General features: G+C 44.6%; 1 protein-coding gene across 19 annotated transcripts in view; it reads left to right on the forward strand.

Annotated features, from left to right (window-relative positions):
* dst (dystonin) overlaps positions 1–14,660 on the forward strand; it is a 103,945-nt gene that overhangs the window by 2,712 nt on the left and 86,573 nt on the right. For 16 of the 19 annotated variants that reach the window (XM_056435906.1, XM_056435911.1, XM_056435907.1 and 13 more), the window contains exons 3-4: positions 4,631–4,819; positions 8,255–8,468. In XM_056435906.1, the coding sequence (XP_056291881.1) occupies positions 4,631–4,819; positions 8,255–8,468 (403 nt within the window). Of the gene's footprint in view, positions 1–4,630; positions 4,820–8,254; positions 8,469–9,703; positions 9,807–14,660 lie in introns of those variants that run through there. The other 3 variants (XM_056435917.1, XM_056435918.1, XM_056435920.1) reach the window with 1 other exon arrangement.

The following is a 14,660-nucleotide window of genomic DNA, read 5'->3' on the forward strand; positions in this document are numbered from 1 at the left end:
CCAAACCTGGGAGGTAAACTGGGGGCCACGGTCACTGACGATGTCGGCTGGGAGTCCGTGTAGGCGATATACATGTTCCATGAGCAACTCAGCGGTCTCCTTCGAAGAAGGTAGCTTAGGGAGGGCCACGAGGTGCACAGCCTTGGAAAAACGGTCTACCACCGTGAGGATAACGGTGTTGCCCATGGACGGGGAAAGACCGGTGACGACATCCAAAGAAATCTGTGACCAAGGACGACCCGGGACAGGAAGCGGGCGCAGGAGACCAGCAGGAGACTGATGGGATGCCTTGCTTCGAGCACATACCGTGCAGGCAGAAACGAACCTCCGAACATCCTCCACCACTGTAGGCCACCAGAATCTCCGGCGCACAAATGACAGGGTGCGGGTGATCCCTGGATGACAAGCCACCCGGCTGGCATGGCACCATTGGAGAACCTGGGACCGGACCGCATCAGGAACGAACAGTCGGTTGGGGGGTCCAGTCCCCGGATCAGGTTGAGTGCACTGAGCCCTCCTGACCGCTGCCTCGAGATCCGTGGTGATCACTCCAATCACCTGGGAAGCGGGGAGAATGGTGTCCGGAATCCCAGGGTCTCTCTCCGCTGAGTGCATCCGAGACAGTGCGTCAGCCTTAGAGTTCTTGGAACCCGGACGGTACGTCAGGGTGAAGTTGAACCTTCCCAGAAACAGGGCCCAACGTGCCTGACGGGAGTTCAACCGTCTGGCCGACCTGATGTAGGTGAGGTTCTTGTGGTCGGACAGGACAGTGGTGGGATACTCTGCACCCTCCAACCAGTGCCGCCACTCCTCGAAAGCCTCTACAACAGCCAGGAGCTCCCTGTTGCCAATGTCGTAATTCTCCTCAGCTGGAGAGAACCGGCGGGAGAAGAAAGCACAGGGATGCAGTCTCTCATCGGAGTCAGATTGTTGTGAGAGAACTGCACCGATGCCAGTGTCAGAGGCATCCGTCTCTACTACGAAGGGCCTTGAGGGGTCAGGGTGGAGCAGGATCGGTGCAGAGGTGAATCGCCTCTTTAGGGTGTCGAAAGCGGTGCTGGCTGCAGGTGTCCAGGAAAATGGACGCAGAGATGAAGTAAGGGCTGTGAGGGGGGCTGCCACCCTACTGTAGTCTCGTATGAAGCAGCGATAAAAGTTTGCAAAGCCCAGAAAGCTCTGTAACTGCTTCCTGTTGGTCGGTTGAGGCCACTCCACCACCCTCTGGATCTTCCGTGAGTCTGGCCGAGTCTGTCCACCCTCAATTATGAATCCCAGAAACTCTACTGAGGGAGCGTGGAAGGTGCACTTCTCGACCTTGATGAAGAGGCGGTTCTCCAGGAGGCGCTGGATGACTTGGCGGACATGTTGGATGTGTTCCTCTCACTCCTGGAGAACACCAGGATGTCGTCCAGGTAGAGAACTACAAAATGTCCAGCATGTCCCTCAACACGTCGTTCATCAATGCCTGAAAGACTGCAGGAGCATTGGTGAGGCCGAAAGGCATGACGAGATATTCATAATGCCCCCGTGGAGTCGCGAACGCAGTCATAAACTCATCCCCCTCACGAATCCGGACGAGATGGTAGGCGTTCAAGATCCAACTTTGTGAAGATGGTTGCGCTCTGCAGAGGCTCAAAGTTGGAACTGATGAGGGAGAGGGTACTGTTCTTGACCGTGATCGTATTAAGTCCCCTGTAGTCAATACACGGCCTGAGGTCTCCTCCCTTCTTCTTGACAAAGAAGAAACCCGCTGCCATCGGGGACCGAGAAGGACGGATGAGACCCTCGGCCAAGCACTCAGAGATGTACTTGTCCATGGCTGCCTTCTCCGGGAGTGACAAGTTGTACAATCGACTAGCGGGATAGGCTGCGTCCGGGAAGAGATCAATGGCGCAGTCGTACGGACGATGGGGAGGCAGAGAACGCGCCGGTCCATACTAAAAGCCTCCCCCAGGTCATGGTAAACAGGCGGAACCGTAGACAGGTCCGGAGGGGAGGGAGTGTCAGACGGAGACTGTGAGGTGGAGTAGGTAGCAGCACGGAGACATCGGGCGAGCAGGCGGTACTCCAACTAAGTATGCGCCCAGTACTGTAGTCAACATGGGGGACATGCAACTCCAACCAGGGTCGGCCTAAGATGAGAGGTGTGCCAGGGGACGGCAACACATAAAAACGAATGTCCTCGACATGATTACCGGACAAAGTCATCCTGAGGAGTGCAGTCTGGTGAGTAATAAGACCGATCTTGTGTCCATCAAGAGCAAAAGCAGGAATGGGCTCAGTCAAGGCAATGAGAGGAATGTTAGCCTGACTGGCCACCTCATGGTCAATGAAACTCCCATCGGCACCGGAGTCAATGAGGGTGTCGACTGTGAGAGCCCCTCCCTGCCAGTCAAGATGGACCTTGAATCCATCAGGGCCGGTGGATGTGGGAGAACGAGAGATTCGGCTCCGGTGAGCCTAATCTTTTGGCCGACTGGGACAGTCGTCTCTGATGTGACCCCTCTGGCCACAATACATGCAGAGACCCTTGGTCCTCCGGTGCTCCCTCTCGGCAGCAGACAGACGTAGTCGGCCGACCTCCATTGGTTCAGCACCTGAGTCTGAACCGAAAGTCTCAGATGAACCAGAGAGAATGGGAGTCAAACGCGAGGAGCCTTGATGTGAATGTGCCCTGGTCCTCCTGCGCTCACGGAGGCGTTCGTCAACATCACTGGCAAGGCTGATGAGACTATTGAGATCAGCAGGCTTATCTCTAACCAGCTCATCCTTCAGAACCTCCGTGAGGCCCTCTCTAAAGATACAGCGCAGAGTGGAGTCCTGCCATCCCGCGCTGGCCGCGAGTATGCGGAACTCGATTGCATAGGCAGCAACAGTGCGAGAGCCCTGCTTGATGTGGAGTAGCCGGGAGCCTGCATCCTGACCGGCGACGGGGTGATCAAAAACCCTCCTGAACTCCTCCTCGAAGTTGGCATAGTTGTGTCTTGTCCCCGGGTTGAAGCTCAAGAAAGACTGGACCCAACGAAGAGCGTCACCGGTAGTATGAGTGGCAACGTAGGCTACCCTGGCCGCATCGGCGGAAAACATGCTGGGCTGCATCTCAAAAACAAAATTGCACTGCAACATGAATCCCCTAAACTCTGTGAAAGCCCCGTCATAAGGCTTAGGGCTAGCTAAGCTAGGCTCCCGGGCTATAGGACCCGGAGGGGGAAGTGGACCCGGAGCTGTAGTGACAGGAACTTGCGGGGCTGCGGCACCCAGAGCAGTCAACTGGGTGGAAATGGTGTTCAACTGAGTTAGCAGGGCTTGTTGGTCGCTGGCTAATTGCAGTAGTTGTTGAGAGTGGGTCCGCTGCTCCCCAGCAACGCTCTGCATCATACCAGAAGCCTCACGAAGTAGCCGGGCGTGGTCAGCAAGCACCTTGTCTTGGCGTTGAATAGCAGCATGGGCAGAAGAGAGAGGCCCAGGTGGAGAGGCCTGATCTCCGGAGTTAGCTGAGTTCATGTTGGCCAGATCATCTGTTAGGACTGAGTGGTGTCTGAACCCAAAATGCAGTACTCCGAAGGCAGGGAATGAGGTAATGCCTAACGAGGCGTTTTAATGTCCAAACAGGCAAATAGATGTATATCTCTATATATCTATAAATATACCTGAATCCATAAAACTCACAGGCTGTTGTTAAGCATACGTATTCAGGTAGATATATAAGATATAAACGATACTTAGGGGCATTCGGAAGAGTAGTCAGAGTCCAGGCAGGGGTCGTGGCACGGCAGGTCTGGAGTGGAAAAAAGGTGTCAGAAGGAATGCAGCAAAAGTGCTGAAAACAGCTCTACAAAGTACGGATAGCAACAATGTAGCTCAAAGCCTCTCCTGGTACTTGCCAGGTGAGTCTATGGGATGATCTGGCGAGGAGCAGGAGTGAAGACCGGGTTCTTGTAGTCTCTGGCGTTGATTTGTAACTGAGAGCAGGTGTGCAGTGCCAACGCCCAGTCAGCTCGTCACCAGGGAGGAAGGCTCAGATGAGCCTGAGTGTTTAAATGGTAACGTGTGGACGGCGCAGTGGATAGCGCACAGGAACTCCAGCAGCAGAACGCAGAGGTGGCGGGTTCGAACCCCGTGGCGGGTTCGAAACCGTAACAGCAAACCCCTTTATTAAGTGCCATAAAGGCCTATCCGTTTGTGATTCTCTGAGGTTTTGAAGTTCCAAAAGCAAAAGCTTCAAAAGCTTTGCAGGTTATGTTATTGAACCACAGGAGGACACTGAATCCCTGCTGGCTCAGCTGGTAGGGATTCAGTATCATGTTCAAGGGCACAACAGTAGGGCAGTTACTGAGCCTCAATGTTGAAGAACAATCTCCCTGATTGTTGCCTTCAAAAATAATGAATCAAACACAGTTCTGAACAAAAAAAACTACGGGTCATGCGAAGAAAAGAGTAATTGAATTGTTTGCTTTTCCTTCTCCTTTCTCAAACACTTCTGGCTTAGAAAACTATGTGAAATACCACAACAGTGCCGCCATGCATAGTTTTAAGAAATCTTAATCACAATTATTATTATGATGAGAGCTTTTAATTTGCCTTGCTGAAAGTATGAAATGCCTGCCTGACATCTGCTCATGTTTCCCAGGGCTTCAGGCACAGTCCACGTCATGCAAGAAGGAGCATACATGCTCGAGTGACAGAAGAAAAGCCCAATCTGGTCGAGATTCCTGAAAGCGAACCCGATTCATCGTCGACTCTAAGAAAACGCAAAGTGAAGAAGAGAGTCCTGCCAGAATTTTACCAGTCTGTACAAGTCACCCCCACACGTAAACCTGTAGGTACTCCCAGTGTAGCCATGATTAATACTGATATTATGTTGTGCTTGCTCCACTCCACAGGGACATCAGTGTGCCTTTGAACCTGGCAATGATTCAGCAGCTTGCTCAAGGACACAGGGCAAGTGTTTGTCTCAAGGGAGTGGACCCTGGTTCTGAAGGATGCTCATTTATAAGTCCAATGAAATCATTATGTATTTGTTATTGCGCTACAATGTGTATTGTTAACATCGCATTTAACCAATTTAAAAATAATGAATCCTTTGGGAGTACACAACTACATCAAATTAATTTAAAATTTGAAATGATACAACCTAATATTGTATTGTTCCCTAGTTTGTAGTCCTATTAGGTGTCCTCCCTGATCCATTCAGGTCTGTTAACCATTGATGTTGGTATAGGAACACAATATGTGGGTGTTTTTGTTCCCATGTTAATTAGCAGCACTGCTTCCAAACAAAAGTGTGCTTATTCTCCGTCCTTGTTTACACCAGTTTCAGTATAAAGGTGAGGAGTGCACGGTATAACTTCTGACCCACATATTGATCCATGTCTTCCTGGAAGCGAACCGAAAGAAAGAGCTATAGGAACACAATGCCTCTGATGGGAATGGTTATGAAAACATAAAGCAGAGCTACATTAGTTCAGCTTTCTCTATGCATTGCTGCTCTATTCTGACAATATATGTTTCTTGTTCCAGGGAAGAGAATCCTGATCCCACATTCACAACATCCCCGAGTTGTTGGATGTTTTTAAATGTCATTCATTGTGTCCAAAATATTAGATATTCTCCACAATCGTTATCCCTCTACTGTTACTGTATTCAATTTAGTACAACTTGACATGATGATGTTGGAGCTGATTGTGTTCAGAGGAAATTATTGATTCGTGTGAGGCTGTTGCAACTCCCTTCTTTCATTAGTTGTCTATATAATTATGTAGATAACAGGTTCAAAAACATACATATCAATTTGTTGAGAGTTATGTCAATATTTTACATGAGCTTCTGATGCGTCAAAATCAAGTAGTTTGCTGCCGTGGGTAAACAAAATCCATGTAACGTTTACAATTTATATTGACAGATGTGTTGTTCAGGTAGAATACTTACAAAATACTGAGCAAACGATGAATAATCCTGTCATTGGCTAATATTGTTATTACAATAATATGATAGGCAGAGGAGATACACATGATACTTTATACCAACCAAGAATCGCAATTTTAAGACTTATGGAATCTGAGAGCTCAAATATGTTCTGTAAGTGAGCTGACTTTAATATGTTAGAGTCCTTCATAAACTAGTGCAGGCATAGATCAACCCACCATGAATCATTCATGGCATGTGTAGCCAACACTAAACTGTGAATAATCCACAATGATTGAAACTATATTTGGGGTTTATAACTGATCATCATATTGTAAAGAATCACTTCTTTACATATTGTATTCAGTCGGCTGCAGTCCTGTTTTTATTTCATGTTAAAACAAACGAATGAATCTGGTCATGAATGGAAGATCTCATGAATGCATCTGTTATTGAATAAGGACTGCTTATTGAGCAAACATGCTATTTAAGGCATATTAGTATTTCATCAATACATGTTTTTCACTGATGACTCTGTAGCCCTTGTATTGACAGAGATATTTAAATAAGGATGTATTTTTTTTGAAGTAACAGCCCCTGAACAAAATATATCAACTAATCATAAAAGGGTATTGCAGTGACGTGAGGGAGGGTCTCTAGTATTTAAACTTGTCTTATCCCTGTAATAAACTGACTCAGGAGAATGACCTATTCTCATAGCAGCCCAAGTAATAATAAGTTAATGATAGCAAGCATTAATTTTCCTCGAACCGTGTCCTTCCCCCCCCCCCCCCCTTTTAGTGCTTGGAATTCTTAATAAGCAGAAAGCTGATAAAATGTTTCAACACTAAGCTGCCTTTTCAGCACTAACTTCTGTGTAACAAGTGACACTATGACGAACAAGCTGCTAATATTAACAGTGTGTTGCTTTTATTAGCTCTGCTCCAGATCTGAGAACAGATTCTCACATAGTTTCAAAATAGAAAAGATTGTACCTCTGTCGAAACACTGGCAGACGCTTTTGAGTTTATCCTCCACATTTACATTTCAAGTGTTATACATTTCAATAACATGAAGAAGACACACCTTGCTGACTCAGTCCTTAATGCTTGCAAATTAGAACTGAACTCATCGGGATCATTGGAGCCGATGTGTTGCGTTGCATTTCCCCTTTAAACTCTGTGATCATGAAGGAAGTGAAGTGTCATGGAACAGGTATTCTGCCCCCACCCATCCCCTTCCCCTTTAGGTTGTGCTTACTTGCATTTGTTCTGTTGCTCAATCTCAGGTGTGTTTGGGTGCAGCAGGACATTGCTACAGAAAGTCATTCATTCATCATTTTCTATATGAGAACTGTGTTGAGTTCTAGTTAGAATTAAAGCTCTGCATATATTCTAAATGACATAGAAACCCCCTACATGGATACATTAAGAGCTATAAAGGTTTCCTAATTATATATTGGTAGAATGGTTTCCATTTAAACCCATAGTGAAATCCTTTTGTGTGCTCCATCCTCTCCTCCCTCTCAGATAATTAGCTCCACACATGTGAAGGCTTTCACATCACCCTCTGTGGTTAACGCCCCATCTACAATTATGTAATCGTGTCCTCTCAGTAGTCGCCTCTGCGTGGATCTCATGTGCATCTGTTGCCACGAGAAACCGTGATGGCCCCTGTCCCCGTATTACCCCCGCTTTTGCTGTATTGGGAGCCCTTAGTACAGGGATGGCGCTCTGACACCACCGTCGCTGTTGGAGCTACTGTTGTTGGCTACCGGGTATGACGCGGAGACACATGCAGTCTGCTCTCCCATCACCGTCCAGCTCTGCCTCGACAGCACACAGCATCCCATCCGCTCAGCCCTCTGGAGATCGGGCATCACCTCGCATCCTTAACTCGTAGATAAGGCACGATCTCGTGGCCGGAGCATCCCTCAAAGGGCGTGGCACACCCCTTTAGCAATTGACGCACGCAACCTGTGACTAAAAGGTTGAAACAAAGCTAATAACGCACAAATAGGATTGTTGTTTTTCTTCTCCTCTTTCTCCCAGCTGACAGCTCTCCATGTATACAGTGGTAAGTCTATTGTTGACCTGGCGGGGGAGCCAGATGCTATTGGTTTCTCATTGCCTTTATTTGGCTCAATCTGTTATGGATGTTTGCGAGCTGGTGGCGTCCTCACACCTACGTTCAAATCACACGCACTTTGACCCGCGAGGGTGAGAACGCAAAGTGATTTGTGTGCGTTTCATTCCCGCGCTGCACACGCGTTCATTTCGGGCTCCGTGTGTGCGAAATCGAGTCAAGCATTGTTCTTTTCTCCGTATCCCCGTCTTCTTTTGTCTCACAGAGCTCCAGTTCGGGGAACCCTTCCCTGCACTGCTCCATGTCTTCCTCGGCGGATTTCTCAGACGAGGAAGACTACAGTGTGAAATCTGGGTCGGCATCACCTGCACCCGGGGACACTTTACCCTGGAACCTGCCGAGGCATGAGCGGTCCAAGAGGAAGATTCAGGGAGGATCCGTCCTGGACCCAGCGGAGAGAGCCGTGCTCCGGATCGCAGGTGAGCGGCGGTGTCCCTGTTGTGATCAGATGCTCAAACGAGAAAAAACAATGAGCTAATATGCTACAATATATATGTCATATGGGGCTGCATGCGCGCGCTCTCTCTCTGCTGGTCAAGCATAGCCCCAGTTTAATTTAGGGTCAAATTGGTCTGGATGTGTGGCAGCCATGCGGTGTATATTTTTATCTGATGTTATTCTGGACATGATGCTTTTAAAATTAGGCTAATCGAAAGGGTTTTGGAAATGTGGTGAAATGGAGAAAAAAAATAAAAAAGCTCTTATTTTTCTTCAATTTCCATCGAACCAGTTGCTTTAAAGACCCATTTGGTTGATTTTATAGATTTATGAATTGTTTGAACATAAGTCGATCAATGTCAGATTGATGAATACAAAAACAAATACATAATAATGTAGTCGTGTTTGTTTCACACAATAACATACTTGAGTTGACGTTTTTTAGCCCTTATTATTTTATAAGTATACTTTGACTCTATTTGATGTTGTAACATCTACAGTAGGCTATACATATCAGATCTTGCTAGGGACTATATTGTTGGTGAAGTTTGGCACCCTAAGGGAATCTGTGACATTGTGACAGCTGATGGGCTCGTGTCCGCAAAGACAGTACAATACATTCAAGTAGTCTGGTAAATACGCCAACATGTCAGTGTCGGAAGTCTCTGACAGGAGGACAACAATGAAAAAGATCGTGTTCCACGTTACGAGCCGGCACAGAGACGTCTGAAAAGGAAACGCATTCACACTGTAAGAAATTATGTCTCGTTTTGACATTTTATTTTACCCACTGATGTGCATTCCTGACTTTTGGACTAGGCTAGGTGATATTTAGACTCTTGTGTTAAGGAACATAATATATATTCAATTGATTAATTCTAATTTCATTCAATACTTAAGAAGTGTCTCAATGGAGTTGTTTTAAGACAGACACTTTTTGCAGCGTAGCACGTCCGGCAGTCCTTCCTATCACTCTCGTGAACTCCAGAGAGGAAGTGTCGCCTATTGGACGGGGCGCGAACAAGGGAGGGATGTAGGGCGTTTCCTTCGGCGCAACAACAGCGCCGATCACTCTTGAGTCCTCAGCACATACACTAGCATACACGCAAAACACGCACACAAACACGCACCCACCCACCCACACACACACACACATACATACACATACGCACACACTCACGCGTTGTCGCTGTCAGCCACTGGTGAATGTCCAGTCTGTGCAGCCAGGGTTATGGCTCAGTACGCACCGCAGCCTTATGGTCTCTCGGACGAACAGGAATACCTCCAAGCCTATGAGGATGTCTTGGAAAAATACAAAGGTAGGACCAATGATGATTGGATGTTGTTTAATATTTGGGACCTTTACCATATGGCAGTATTGTTGCTTGACAGTTCAATAAATGTCAGCCTGCCCCCTCGCTCTGTGGTGACTGGCTGCTCTTAGTGTCTTTATCCCTGCGGTGGAAAAGTGGGAATATGTCCTGCATTACATCACAAGTAGACTGCATTTCAGGAGCTGAGGAGTCATCATGAGGTGTTTATGATATCAGTTGAATATTATATCAGATATTATTCTCTTGTTTAGAACTTGAACACAGTCTTACAAGCTAGATGATAACAGTGTCTGCATCATTTAATGTCAAATGTAAAGGTCGAAACAGAGTTGTTTGAGTAAATTGTACATTTACAATGTAAATGAAAGATCTTTGTATTTCTAAGTTGATTATTATTGAAATAATTTTGCTCAGCTGGCCTATATGGTGTCTCAAGGCAGGCAGGACAATGACATAGCAGTTAGCTAGAAGTCGCTCATGTCACTTCACTAGCTGCTCTTTATGGGTTTATGCAGCTCATTCATTATACCAAATCTATCACACAGAAGAGGCCTAGGACATTCAGTGTCTCTTTGACAGCCAGAGCTCGCTGACAGGATCGTACATGCGCTCTGAGGCCAGACCGGAGGCGATCTGGTGGAGCCCAATTCAAACTGACAGCAGCGGTTTTAACTTTTGTGTTTCCTCTCCACAAAAGAAAAAAAGTGAAACAAACAAATGGCATAGACTGTGTTCACTATAGCACTGAATGCTTGCCACAAGCGTGTTCTTCAGCTGCTGAGTGTTGTAGCCAGCAGGGCCAGTCAGCTGTGGTGTGAGGCTTAACCACCCTGACTGGACCTTGATGGGATCATATGATGTAGCATCATTAGGAATCTTCAGGCAGAGGAGCTGTGACACACAGCGAGCTGCGATCACTAACTATCTGCCATTAGTTTTTAAATCCTACAATGAACTTTGCAAAGAATGGCAAGGCCTTTTTGTTATTTTCTTCATAATTTGACCAACACATTTTATGTTTATGGAAGTGTTGTAGCCACATAAAACTGCCTTTTTGTTTGTAATTTCAATTGAATATTTTTTTCAGATTTAAAACTAATTAAACTTGGCGTTGTTGTTTTTTCCTTATGGATATTATTGTTCACATAAACGAGTGGCTTTTGAGCGATGCTGGTAGAGGCTTGAGATCTACAGCCCTGTTTCCATCAGCTTTGTTTACATCAGACAAAAAACCTTCTAGGGCTGACTGTTGAAGTAGAAAGAAGCTATCAACATTTATTTATAGAGGATCAGAGCATTACCAATTCATAATTTACTGTATTTGCATTGTTGTGTGCCGCTTATCTCTGATGAAGAGAGAGTGATGAGTGAGAGGATCATTTTCATGGGAAGATTGTATAAGTTATTGCAAACAATACCATTTTAATAAGTGTATGTGAGTTTATAACAGGAGGATAAGGCTGATTAATATATCTGATACCTTCTTACTTTCTTAAAACAATTTCATTCTCAATGTACATTTGTCTTCCCATTCATGAAAATGGCTTATAACTATTTATTGAGTGATTTTTGCATATAGGGCTCTATCTAAAAGCTGTTTTCATTGTGACTATAGTTTTATTTTCAGATGACAGGAATAAACAGAGCCCTGAGCCTCTGTCCATGTGATGCGTGGAGAATAAAAGGGAGACATTTTCATAACAATTTCATAAACAGTAACCAACAAACACAACCAAACAAATCAGTAAACAGCTAGCGGCTATGAGACACAGAATAGTCTTTGTATCACCAAATCAAGATGTAAATGTCTTTTAACTTCTTAGTACTGTCTGGGCTGTTGATTTGGTCTTTATGTGAGTGCTTGTCACTTGTTGTCTGGTTTAATTCCAGGGTCATCAAAGTGACTGTCGGTTGTCAGTTTCAGAGAAAAGATGATAACTGCAGAAAATGATGCAAAGGCTTTATTGTAGTCAGTGAGAACCATGTAATGTGTTATGTTGTGCACTCATTCACCACCATTGATCAACTTTAATGCCAAGAGCAGAGAAATGTTGTCTGAACTGTGTTTGAAAGAAATGCAAGATTAGCAATTTTGGCAACGAAGCATAACAATCAGCGTTGACTGGATCATTCATGTCGTTCCTATTGCTGTGGCTGTAAGGAAGAATGCAACGCTAATTAGGTATTAGAGTTAATAGTACACCAAACAGAGGATGTGTTGAGGGTCAGGCTGAAATTCAATGCAGGCTTTACAAAAGGCTGTAAACTTGAGGGCTGTGCAGGATCACACAGTTCCTGCCGAGCCTGCTCGGCAGGCCGTCAGCATGAAGCGGCTGCAGAGTTTCCACACAGTTGATCATCCTCTGACATTAGGAAAGAGTTAATAGATTATATATTTGGTGGTTCAGTCAGCAGTTAATGTTTTTTTAAAGTTGCCTTATGGCGTAAATTATTTCATCAGTTTATTTTAACCTAATTAAACAGGTTTGGTTTATTGACAGACATGCAGATAAAACCCAGATACTTTTCATTATAGTTCACAAGTCAAGAAACATTTCTTTTCAGGATGTTTGACCTGCTTTTCTTTGCCTAAACACAGCTTTTTTAAAGTACTTAATTATTCTCAAATACATTTTGGTCCACTCGTCTTAAAAAGACTGTTACAACAAGAAAATGTAACGAAAATTAATTAAATAGGGTATTAGCTCGAGCTATATTAGTGAAAATACACTATAGCCAATGAGTACGAATCACCCGTCACCCCAAATCTGTTTCTGTAAAATGTTAAAGCATACGTTTAATCTTTCTGTGAATGTGAACTGACTCAAACTTCTACAACTAATGGACCAATTCAATGTCTTAAAGGAGAAGACGTCTTACATGGCAGGCAGAGCCAGTCTTTGGATGCCGGTACTGTAAGCTGTTTGTTGAATATGAGGGTGTGGTCCGACAGTCAATTATTGCGGCTGGCATTATGACTTGATCTCTCATAACAAGATGGATTTCTGGAGATACATTGAGGAAACGTACTATTATGAAAGTCCAGCGGTTTACACATGTATTATCTTGCCGTAACAAAAACCCAGCGACGAGTGAAAGAGCATTGTATTTTTTGCACAGTCATTGCCTTTGTCCATCCTCCTGGGCCGTGCCCAGCCCAACCCCTCTGCTCTATGTCGACAGCCCACTCATCACATTCAAATGACTCGTAGCCCCCCCCCCCCCCACACACACACACACACACATACACACAGCATGCTGCCTCTGTGGAGACTGTCTGCTCTCGTACAAAAGACACTTTGTTTTTAGGGAAGCAGCATCCAAGTTCCAGAGACTTATTCATGTGTCAAGTTGATGGTAGTGACCCTCTTTTTTTACTTTTCTTGGCTTTTCATTGGACGTCAAAGAGACTTATATGGGGTCTCTGCCCACCTAACTCAGCCCACATCTAGCATTTTGTGCTGAATAGTGTGCACATACAATTGGCCTCCAAAAACAGAACACTAATCCACTAACTTATATTGTTCACAAACAATAGTTTTCCCGAGACCAATGTGAGGGTCCCGGGACAGAGGATGTCGTATGTGTACAAATTGAAATTTTTTGATTTTGGGCTACAAATTAGATTTAATTTGATTGAATAGGAATATGCTTCATTGGTTTAATTCCATTTATTTTTTTAGATTGGTTAGTCATGGTCAACAGAAAGAAGACACTAACATATTACAAGTAGTAGGTACAGGAAAAGACGGCCAGTGCCGACCAAATATCTTCCAATGTAATTAAACTAATTATTGTTTTGAGCGGCAAATATTTCTTTTATTTCTACGAAGAGATTATCAGAAAAAAATATTTGGATTTGCATATTGTGTATTTGATAGCTGGACAATTGGAATTAACTTTGTTAAGATAACGTATACTGGTTATCAAAAATGCAAAGAGATATGATTTAGATAGTATCATCACTAGGTTATCTAATCATCAAGGGTCATATTACAGCTAACACAGCCACAATCCTAAGTGCTAAGTGCTAACGACTAATTAAGTGCATTACATTTTTGGATCAGTGTCCAACTCCAGCTCAACTTGGCGCTCTGTAATGTTACAATAAGATTAAGCAGTGGTTTCATTTTACAGGTTTTCCTCAGAGTAGATATTTTCTCAGATTAGTATGTCAGTTTATATCGGACATATAGTTTCTGTTTGTTTTCTGTTATGTTTTGCAGTTTGAAAAGGTTGTATGTGTTGAATTAAAGAAAGCCTTCTCCAATATATAGTGCATGGTCTTATGCTAAAGATACAACATTGTTCTCGTGGCCAAACCCTTTATTGATCTAATCAATAAGCTTCATCTGAAATGGGCAATGCAATCTAAATCAGAAGAGCTCTCAGAAAGCTTTTTGCTGCTCCATCAGTCCTTTTTCTGGAGTTAACTTATTCTTTAATCATATATTAACCTTGTTTTTTAAAAATCATTGAGAGATATGTACGCATTGTCTGTCTGGAATGCATTTGATTAATGTTCTTCATGTGCTGTTTTATAGAATATAACTTTAATGCAGTCCCATGCAGTTTTATTATATCTTTGTTCCAGTGTCTGAGTGTGTGTCACTGCTGTATTTCTAAATATTGTATGTACATGCTGCCATGGTGATGGGAAAAACCACATGAGCTAGACCTCATTCCACAGCTTGGTTTAGCTCCTCTTGCATGAGATCATCATGTCCCACCCGTGACTCATGCTCTCTAGCCTCTTTGCTCCTCCCTCCTCCCTGCCCCCTCCTCACTCCTCCCTCACTCCAGCATCACCAGCCTTTTCTCCCAAATGCTGCAGATGCT

The sequence above is a fragment of the Pseudoliparis swirei genome, chromosome 17 (assembly GCF_029220125.1).
Source record: "Pseudoliparis swirei isolate HS2019 ecotype Mariana Trench chromosome 17, NWPU_hadal_v1, whole genome shotgun sequence".
In the NCBI taxonomy this organism is placed as follows: Eukaryota; Metazoa; Chordata; class Actinopteri; order Perciformes; family Liparidae; genus Pseudoliparis; species Pseudoliparis swirei.